General features: G+C 36.5%; 2 protein-coding genes and 1 pseudogene across 2 annotated transcripts; 1 reads left to right on the top strand and 2 right to left on the bottom strand.

Annotated features, from left to right (window-relative positions):
- LOC114721664 (zinc finger protein ZAT4-like) lies at window positions 1–1,533 on the bottom strand. The gene has a single exon (XM_028907514.1). The coding sequence runs from the start codon at window positions 1,531–1,533 to the stop codon at window positions 1–3; it is 1,533 nt and encodes a 510-aa protein (XP_028763347.1).
- Window positions 1,534–5,460: 3,927 nt separating this feature from the next.
- On the top strand, window positions 5,461–7,085 carry LOC114721665 (berberine bridge enzyme-like 26; annotated as a pseudogene).
- A 1,847-nt stretch (window positions 7,086–8,932) lies between these two features.
- On the bottom strand, window positions 8,933–10,717 carry LOC114721667 (putative expansin-B2). The gene is made up of 4 exons (XM_028907517.1): window positions 10,470–10,717; window positions 10,204–10,316; window positions 9,915–10,105; window positions 8,933–9,588 (listed from the first exon to the last, which is right to left on the bottom strand). Exons 1-4 carry the CDS (start codon window positions 10,681–10,683, stop codon window positions 9,255–9,257), a joined length of 852 nt encoding a protein of 283 aa, XP_028763350.1. The 5' UTR covers window positions 10,684–10,717; the 3' UTR covers window positions 8,933–9,254.
- Between the last annotated feature and the right edge of the window lie 581 nt (window positions 10,718–11,298).

The raw sequence follows: 11,298 nt of genomic DNA on the forward strand, positions 1-11,298 counted from the left end.
TTATGGGTCAGTTCCGACATCAGTAGTAGTTGTACTGGAACCGATTCCCACCTGTAACCATGGCGAGGAACTCCCTCCTACGTTCATGTCCTTTAGTTCACTTAGTTTCGCTAACTTCACCTTACTCTCAGCTTCGTCATCTTCCACGTTTGGCATGGTTGAACCACTGCTAGCGTTAAGGTTTTTGTTACTGTTCTTGCATTCTTCATCATTATTATTCTCATTGTCCATTTCTTGACGACGATGAAGACTTTGACTTTTGTCATCTTTATGTTCTTTCACCACTCCTCCACTGCCACCACCGACCCATGACTGTAAGTAGATTTCCGTTGAGACATTGCGCGACGGAGCTGGGAGGTTGAGATCGAGCTTGAGATCAATTGGCTGATCAGAGTCGTCAAACTTTGCCATAACTTGATTATTATTGGTCATGTGTTGTTCTATTTGTTCTTGAAATTGCTGAAATCTAGCCAGCGCCGAGGTGTCTGGTGCGTTTGATGTAATCCAATGACACCTCTTGTGTCCTCCCAGTGCTTGTCCAGATGAGAAAACGCGGTGGCATATGGAGCATTCATGGACTTTGGATTTCCTCTTAGAGGACGACGCCATTGATGAGGCGTTATTATTGTTGGACCCTTGATCGAAGTGAAGGGCTGAATTGTTGTTGGATTTGTTGGTCGGGAAGAGTTGGTCTTCATGGGTGATGACGTCATCGTCAGCGCCGGTGCCGGAGTCGTCGAGGTTGTCTAGCCGAGCCGCGAAGCAACCTTTGACTTTCTTGTGGCTGGCTCTGTGACCACCCAATGCTTGATGCGAATTGAACACTTTCTTGCATGCTTTGCATTCAAACAAACCCTTATGATTAATATTATTGCCGCCTCCCTCTTTGGCTTTGTTATGATCTGAAGAGATTTGGGACATTGGAGCCATGAAGCTCAGATTAGGGTTTCTTCTATCTTCGTCTTTGCTCGCGAACGCAGAAGATTCATCGAGAGGATCCACGGCGGCGTTTGACAGCATCATTAAACAGTTAGCGAGGTCTTCGTCTTCATTGGATGGTGAATAATTAGGGTTATTATTGAAGCTTCCCACTTTGGCTCGAAAAGACCTCTTCCTCTTAGACCAACCACAACCTCTCCGACCTGACATATCGTCGCCGTCCGAGCCCGGCGACGAGACGAACGACTCATCGGGGTCGTCGGAAGTGCATTTACCATGTTCAAGGAAGGATTTCCAACAGAAGAACTCTTTACGACAATTCTCACAAATCCTAACACTCTTGAACCGATTAGGGTTCGTCCTCAAGGCGTACATTCGTTTGTTGGAGGGAGAAACATTAGAATCTCCACCAAGCTTGTTGCTGTCTTCCCAGTCGCTGGCCGGGTCGTCATCGTCGTCCATGCCGCCGCCTTCGTCTCCGATGCCGTGAGCCCTCATGTGGCCTCCGAGAGCTCTGCCACAGCCAAACCCTTTCTTGCAGATTTTGCAGAAGTGCTTAAAGTTGGATTGCCGATCGCCGACCATGAAAGCCATACAATTAAAAGGAGACCCAGAAGAAGAAAATTAAAATGAAGATGGACGGTGGGTGTGTGTGGGTGTGAATGTGAAGTAGTGATCGAAGTTGTGTTGTGTGAGGGGCTGAATATAGAAAAAAATGGGGGAGGCTGGTCCTAGTTTTTAGTGGAGAGGTAAGTGATTGGATTGATTTGTGGATGAGAGAGTGAAGAGGGTGACAAGTGGTAGGAGGGTGAGAGGGTAGACTTTTTCCTCCGCCATTCTGGTGGTGGCGCCGCCGGTCAAACCCACCAGAGGAAGCCCGTCTAGTGTGTAAGCTTGTGTGTCACAAATACTGAGAGAAACACGCATGCTTGTCTTTGTGCTATTTACAAGGTTTTGATCTTTGAAATCTACAATATTTATTGCTTCACTCTCATCCATCCACCTATGCACTCAGTTTTTCATCTATTTATTTACATACAGATCTTCTTTATTTTCTTAATTGCGTTTTAGCCCAGTTTTTAATATTGTCAAAAATATTCTTTACAATACAATAATACCCATTTCAAATTGAAACTTAAAAATTTGAAAAAATTAAATATATATAGAAAATATTGTTGAATAATGTTTGTGTTAATAAAATACATTTTAGTAAAAAAGAGATTTTTTTTTTGGCCACATATACAGTACTCTCTAGGGGTGTGCATGGACTAGACTGGACCGGGTTTGTTATCAACCCGAAGTCTGGTCCAATAAAGACCTCGGGCTGAAAAAGACAGCCCGAGGTCTGGTCCAGTCCAGTGCCAACCCGAGGTCGAGTTGGACTAGACTTGGTCCTCTGGACTGCCTAGACTGGTCCAGGTAGTCCAGACTTAAATTTAATTTTTTTTTAAATTTTTTTTTCTTCAATAGGAGGCAAGATTGTAACTTATTATATAAAATTTTGCACATATTTTAATCCAAAGTTTATCAAATTTGATCATTTCTTTTCAATTTCCCAATGAAGTCATGTTTTATTAATTAATCCTCATCAATATAGATCTTAAATTGTAGAAAATATATATGCATGCTTATTACTTAGAAAGTTAATAGATAAATCTTGATTATTTGAATAGATAAAAAATTTATATAGAAAAATTAAATCAAATTAAAATTATATAAATAATAATTTGAAAAAACCGGGTTAGACTAGACTGGACCAATTGGTCTGTGGGGCCAGTCCCTAGTCCAGTCTAGCCCGATGAGACCAGTCCTGTCCAGTCTGGTCCAGTCTTATTTCGGACCAATTTTTTCTGGACCGGACTGGACCGGGTTTGCTCGGGTTGGACCGGACCATACTAGACCACCGGGTTTTTGCACAGCCCTAGTACTCTCTTTGGTGCATAATGCAAAATGTTTCCTTTTTTTTTTTTTTCATTTGCCAACATAATGTAAAACGCTTCTAACTAATTTACACCTACCAATAAAAATAATTAAAGACTTATCATAAAATTTAAGTGATATTCCTAATATTATTCTTATTTTTTTGTCAGAATTAATATTACTCTTATTAACTGCACTAAACTCCAGTATCATATTAATTTTTAATCTCTCATTACCCTTATTAGTTATGGGCATACGAAAAAAAATATATTAAATACTAATTAAAACTACCAAAACTTTCGTCTCAAAAAAAAAAAAATCAACGACTGAAGATACCATCTGAAAAACGTAATAAATAGAGGTTGGAGCTTGTTACTAAAAATCTGTAAGAAATATCTAATTCATATTATTACAAATCTCATTTCTTGGACTCTGTAATATCTATGAAAAAATTTTATGATTTTTTTTCAGAAATTATATACTTATTAAAATTATAAAATAAGTTATAAGCACTCTTTGAATTTTTTAAAGGTAAAGGCGCACCTAGAATTAAATGGTGAAATTGCGTCCTCAATATGGAGCAATTATATGCTCACTAACAAATTAACAAACAGACATTTGATCTCCTCAACAGATCAGCTTTTAATATTAATCAAATAATGACACGTATCCATTAAAACGCTACCTGTGTTTTTTTAAAGCTTCCATTCATACGGGTCTTCGACTGGGCCTAAGGTTTCTTCTTTCTTCTCAGAAGATAGCTACTGGGCAGAACTTGCCGGCAAAAATGGTGGTGCGCAACTGAACATCACCTGAGTCTTCGATGGAGCAATGAATGTCATCTTCAACAGCCTTCCATCATAAAGTGCACAGATCGAGATGACGCGTTTTGGGCACACCACAGCCATTTAGAACGGTCGTTCAGTGAGGGATAAAGCAACTGTAATACTAGTTGGCTAATTTAAGCAAATTAAAATAATTAGTTACGTTAGTTATGTATAATAAATAAGTGTTGTCTTTCCTAAAATATCTTTACTAGTCATGTATATTAAAATACCCTTGTTAACCACATGTACATTAACTAGAACTATCATGTGATAAAACCTTTAATTTGTGCACCTGCTATAAAAATTATCTTAAAAAATGGATAAATATGAGAAAGACAAAGTGTATTAAGATCTTATATTTAGGATCAAATTGAAAATAAAACTAACTCTTATATTAAGGACTGGAAGTTATACAAAATTCCAGGTAATATTTATATTTCTGAAAGATCATTTATTTTTTGCCAGCTCACAGAAGATTGGAGATCGCATTTAAAAAAGCTTCTGCAGGTGTATGACAGTACTGTAGCTTTACATAGCCTTAAGCACGAAAGTTAGAGCACAAAACAGTGAGGATTAAACTAAGCTAATATTCAATATATTGTGTAATATAGAGATATTTACAGAGCCTTAAGCATGAAAGTTAGAGCACGAAGGGTGTGCTGATTGTATTGGGAAAAAATTGTTGATTCTATTGGTGATTTGAGTCGCGATCTCCGCAGAAGAAAGAAGAAATCTGAACCCCAGTCGAGTACCAATAGATTAACTCATATGAATGGAGCCTTTTTTTGAGAGGAAAAAAAACACAGGTGGCGTTCTAGTGAATTTACGTGTCATTATTTCATTAATATTAAAAGCTGATCTGTTGAGGGAGGACAACGTCCGTTTGTTGACATGTTAGTGACAAGTAGAATTGCTCCACTTTTAATATGTTGAGGGCAAAATATCTTAGTGTGAATTTTTCAGAGTGCTGGATACAGCTTTGCCATTTTGTTAAATTACACCATATTTCTTTGTTTTTTTTTTGAAATTTACATAAATATCTTTTTACAACTAAAAGTAAAGATAGTTAAGGTGCAAATTTGTTTCGAAAGTTTACAATCAGGAGTATTAGGTACTCAGAATTTGTTTATGCAAATTTTCCTTGAAAATTTAAAATCATGGTAATATTTCTCCTACCGTTAAAAAAAACCAACGTTGACTATTAAAATAATAACATTAACTATTAATACTTTTAATAGTATGGAGTAAAATTACTATGATTTTAAATTTTTGAGATAAATTTGCATCTTAGAAAAACTTTTAGGTACCCAGTGCTCCTGAATAAAAACTTCAAACATAAATGTACACTTTAACCCAAATAAAAAATCGAGCCAATGATATCATTTTTTTTTAAATTACATACGTATTCTTTTTAGTTTTTATTTGAATTTGAAGTGCGATTCGGGTGCGCGTGTGTGTTTTCAAAATAAATATAACTAAGTGATATGTGTGATTTCAACTCACAAGGTCGTTGCCACAAACCGAAAAAACAAAAAGGTCGGTTCCGTGCTTGTCTGAGAAAATATAAATATAGAGAAGTGGGTGATGCACTCAATGAGAAGACGTAATATAAAGAATCTTCTTTCTGCACTTAGAGATTCTCACAATTTCCATATCACTCACATATTCTTCTTGTCTTTACTCAGTATGGCTGTGTATTAATCTATTTTATAAATATCACTTCATCTTTCTTATTCTTCGATCTCAACCCACTCAAATAATCATCAACGTGGCCATGAAACATCATAAGCTTCTTCTCCTTCATCTTCTTCCTCTATTCATCGTCATCATCTTGATCTTTCCTCTTCTGTCTCTCTCTCTTAGTCTTGAAGATGCTTTCTTTCAATGCTTTTCAGCAAATTGGGAAACCCTAATTCATCTTCACACCTTGTTTTCACTCAGAACGACACTTCATACCAACCTCTTCTTCAATCATCCATAAGAAATCTCAGATTCTCAAACACTTCAACCCCAAAGCCCAAACTCATTATAACTCCAAACGACGTCGTTCACATCCAGTCAGCTGTACTCTGCTCGAAGCAACAGGGTCTCCAAGTTAGAGTCCGAAGTGGTGGCCATGACTATGAAGGTCTCTCTTACACCTCTGACCAAAACCAACCTTTCATCATAATCGATCTTGCCAACGTTAGATCCATAACCATAAACCTCGAAGATGAAACTGCTTGGGTGGAAGCCGGAGCCACACTTGGAGAATTGTATCGTGCAATTGCCAGCTCAAGTAACGTCCATGGCTTCCCTGCAGGAAGCTGCCCTACAGTAGGTGTAGGAGGACATATCAGTGGTGGTGGGTTTGGTACAATTTTCAGAAAATATGGCTTAGCAGCTGACAACGCTATCGATGCTATAATGGTGGATTCTAATGGCTCGATACTGAATCGAACCCTAATGGGGAAGATCTATTTTGGGCAATACGAGGAGGAGGAGGATCGAGCTTTGGTGTTATCACTGCATGGAAGGTTAACATAGTGCGTGTCCCTCCAACTGTAACAATCTTCGAGATTTCAAGAACTTTACAAGACAGTGATGTTCCAGCACTATTCCAAAAATGGCAAAATGTTGCAGACAAACTCCCTAAAGAGATGTTTTCTCCATGCAGTTATGGGAGTTGGGAATGTGATGGTGAATGGTTCATGTTCAAAAACTGTAACGTCATCTTTCTCAGGATTATACCTCGGAGAAGCTGATAATGTAACGATTTTGATGAACAACACTTTTCCAGAACTGAGTCTGCAGAGAAATAATTGCATGCAGATGAGTTGGATTCAATCTGTAGTTTATTTTGCAGGATACTCAGTGAACACCTCCATGGATGTGTTGCTTCAGAGAAACCAAACATTTCGAAGCTTCAAAGCAAAATCTGACTATGTAACAGAACCAATTCCTACGTTTGGAATACGAGGATTAGGGAACATACTTCTGGAGGAGAATCAAAATTCACCAGTATTGATATTCTCACCCTATGGAGGAAGAATGAGTGAGATTTCAGACTCAGAAACTCCATTTCCACATAGGAATGGAATCATATATGGGATTCAATACTTGGTGTATTGGGATTCCAACGAAGAGACAGATGAACATGTGGAGTGGATGAGAAGGTTGTACGAATATATGGCACCATACGTTTCGAAGAATCCGAGGGCAGCTTATCTGAATTATAGAGACCTTGATTTGGGAGTGAACAGGGGTAATTGCTCGAGCTATGAAGAAGCAAAATCTTCATGGGGTTATAATTATTTCAAAAATAATTTTGAAAGATTGGCCAGAGTGAAAGCTGCTACTGATAGGGGCAACTTTTTCAGGAACGAGCAAAGCATTCCCCCATTCTTTGCCACTACATAGGGGAGCCCTATGCGAATTGCGAATTCAAGTTTGTGCTATAACTTAAAGTTGCAAAATAATCATCATTAATAAAATAGCAATATAATTTACCAGGCCTGTGGCTTCATAAACCAAATGAGAAAATTAAATAAAAATACTTAATAATATATTTGTGTGTTTGTATAATATAAAAATAATATATTTATAATTGTTTTTGTGAGGTGAAATATTATATAATATATAATTGTTGGCAATACATACATATATATAATTTGCCTTTTAAGTTTGTAGGGTTATTCCAAATGCAACCAATTTATCGGTCATCACATGACGGCTAGCGGGGCCACGTGGCATTTTAAAATTATCAAAATAAAAATGTATATTATGTTAGCCATTAGGATATAACCAGAATTAGCCAACCCTTCTGTGTAAAAGATAAGAAATTCGTGAATACTAACTAAAATATAATTTCTGGAAATTATAAAAATTGAGAGGCACAAAAGTTGTATATTAATCAAATTAGTTATCTAATATAATTTACCAGCCCTGTAACTTCATAAACCAAATGAGAAAATTAAATAAAACTACTTAATAATATATTATTTAATATATTTGTGTGTTGGTATAATATAAAAAGAATATATTTATAATTGTGTTTGTGATGCGCAATATTATACAGTATATATTATATAACGTGACGACTAGCGGGGCCACATGGCATTTTAAAATCATAAAAATAACAATATATATTATGTCAGCCATTAGGATATCCCCGAAATTAGCTAACCCTTCTGTGTAGAGTAAAAGCTAAGAAATTCGTGAATACTGACTAAAACATAATTTCCGGAAATTATAAAAATTGAGAGGCGCAAAAATTGAGAGTACATTAATCAAATTAGTTATCTAATATTACGATTATTATCAAACTGTGATAGCAAAAAAAAAAAAAAGTAAATTGACATGTGTCAAGCGAATTTATTAAAGTTGTTGTCGTTTAGACCGTGAATATCTAACAGCATATATTAATGGGCCCTAATCTCACATGTGCGTTTCATTTTCAGAGAAGAGCATACATCTAAATCATATCCTTTAATAAAGCACTTAAATAATTAAGCCACATGAAACCTCAAGGTCATAAATTAAATCATTCAAGTCGTTTTTATCTGCGTCACCACACATGTTAAACTCAAAATTTTCAATATCACTTCTTAATCTGGTTTAACATGAACTCCAATTTTCAAAAAGTATTTGTACTGATATGACTTTCCATAATCTCCCACCTCCTTTTTCGTTATAATATATTGTAACAATTTGGGGAATCCAATTGAATCACTTGCCCTAAATAATCTCTACTTGCACATTGATAAACATGACAAAAGATTTATGTATGCATTTAACAATTTTGAGAGAAAATTAATCAACAAATCTTTAAAGTTTACCTTGATTTTAAATCAGATTCTTGTAAATTATTTTATTTGAATTGGGTCCTTATTATTGTTTGGTTGAGTAATTTTAATTTATAGACTCTATAAATTTTCATTTATAAAAATGCACGCGCGTTAAGATTAGTATTAAATGAAATCAAGAAAGTTTTATAAATTTCATGAAATTTTATAAATTAAAATTAATTGGTTTTATGGACAAATTTCTATAAATGATCAAATTATAAGAGTTTAACTCAAACAAAATAAATTATAGGCACTTGATTAAAATTGAGTTCAACTATAAAAAGATTTATGGATTAAATTTTTCTAATAATTTTTATTTATTTCCTTGTTTTATTAAGTGATTATTTGTGGTGTGTGTGTTTCATAAGTTTTTTTACCAGAATTTTCCGTGGTAATAAAATGAAAAACAACAGAGAATCGTAACAATAATGAGCTATCGCGCTTCATTATATATGTAGTTTTACATGATAAGACATTTCGATATAAGCCCGGTACTTCATGATCAGGATCCATAGGGTTACCAACCAGCTAGCTAGATCCTAAATATGACTAGAATAGTCCCTCACAAAAATCCACCGACACTATCTGACTTTCAGATGTAATTAAGAGCGACGATAATAAAATAACTAAATAAGAAAAAGAGTGGATCGAAATGAAAGAATAACATTCCCTCTTTCATTTCTTACGTCACACTACTTTTTTCGTATTTTCTTCCTGATAATGATCGGCTAGCTATGTATAGCTAGGCCTGGAAATTGACCGGTGATCGGTAAGTCTGGCCGGGGGTCCAACCGGCGGGGATGACATGATCGGCCACCAGAGTGCGACCGGACTCGACGGTGGTCAGACGGAGGGAGAAGGGGGCTTTGAGGGGCGCGCCGGCGTTGAGCTTCCAGACGGCGCCCCAAGACTGTTGCATGGGCGTCCACGTGGCAGAATCCAGTGCCTCCTTCAGTTCCACCTTGGCCAGGTCTCCGTCTCCGTCCTCGTACTCTACCAAACATGCGAAGTAGTTGGCGTTGGAGCCTGAGTCCACGTGGAACGCTAGTGACGTGCCACGATAGTTGCATTTAACCCTGCAAATTTCAATTTCAAGGGTTGAAGATTTAATACTGCTTTGTCATAATAGATCAGCAAAGTCAGAGACATTGTGGAAAAATTAGTAGTATTAATTAATTCATTGATTTTTTATTTCATGATTTCTCCTATTTCTTTTCTTCATTATTACACACACATTGGTCAAGTGGCTCCGAGTTTTAATTGGTCGGAGTTTACTATATTATTCTTTCATTGTTGACCCTTAATTTGAGCATAATGTAGTATGCAAATAATATAATGGTTTTTGTTGTTAGTTAAAGTAGTTGCAAATTTAAAGAAGATATTTATATGAAATTTGAGTAACCTTCTGTGTTGAATCTGCAAAATGCCAGCATCTCGTAGCTTCTGAGCCTGACCTGAAACAGCCATAGCGCCGAAGGCCGTGCCGCTCAAATCGAAGTGAACTTTGTCGGCTCCGCCACAGCCGGGGCACTCGTCGGTGATCACCACCTCCACCGGGTTGCCGGAGCAGGCGGGATTCCCAGTGCACTTCACCTGACAACTCAAAATCGGCAAGCACGCCCATAAATAAAAACGTAACGTAGGTTCAACGGAATTCAGAAACAAACAATATAAATTTACATTATTCACACCTCATAGCAAGCTCCGCAGCCTTTTCCTGATTCATACAGAGGAGGCCCTCCCGCCGATATCATCGACGAAAATGGAGCTTGGTCCACAGCACCACCATATCCGCATGCACCCCCTGCACCAAATCATGAACAGTATAACTCACTTTTCAAACTCTTTAAAACCCTATATAGTTATTATACATTTTGTTGTCTCATGAGACATGATGATGCTTAGTTCTAAACCAAAATATGTGTGTCTGTATGCAGAGAAGATTAGGTTTGGTTACCATCACTTCCGGCGCCGGTGGGGCTACCGTACCAAGTGGCCTCGGCCGGAGACCAATCAGAACCAGAAGGGGAGTAAGAAAGAGATGAATTAAGGAACTTTCTGGGGGCGAAGCAAGAGGAAGGAGTGAGCAGAAAAATGGAGAAGAGAAGTGAGAGAGAGACGAAGTAGAAAGGGAATGCATGTTGAACAAGTTGGAAAGTGATGAGAGCCATGATGGTGCTTTTGTGTTTGAGAGAGTTTATGTAATGACTTGAGGAATATAGGGCTTGAAAGAGTGCTATTTATAGAGGGAGGGAATTTGATATTATTAATATTATATTCCACACATGGTTTTCTTTTACTTATTTAGTTAGCCCGGGAGAGAAAATGAGGGATATGTGTCTCACTTTCTTTCGCAAAATGACAAACAATATGTTTGGATTGATGCTTAATTGATGCCCTTTTCCGCTCCATGATTTCTACTGATCCCCTTGTTTGTATATACTTTAACTTTTATCTTCTATTGGCTTAACTTAACTAATACTTAGTTAAACATGAGTTTATGTGTTCCACTCTCATTAAGTGCATAAGTTTCTTTTAAATTTTGAAAAGAATATATAAATATCATATTTTATAAATGCATATGACTTATCAACCTTCATGATTCAAAAATTTAATTATGACTTTCATAAATTTATTACTACCTCCGATCCTTAATATAAGAGTTAATTGATTAATTTGAGTAGATTAAGAAAATTAGTTAAGTTAATTATTTGTGATAAATAGATGTTATCTTTCCTAAAATATTTTACTAATCAAGTATATTAGCTAAAACTACTATTATTACA

This window comes from Neltuma alba, unplaced genomic scaffold (assembly GCF_004799145.2).
Source record: "Neltuma alba isolate B1F8T4 unplaced genomic scaffold, ASM479914v2 tig00012052_pilon, whole genome shotgun sequence".
Classification (NCBI taxonomy): Eukaryota; Viridiplantae; Streptophyta; class Magnoliopsida; order Fabales; family Fabaceae; genus Neltuma; species Neltuma alba.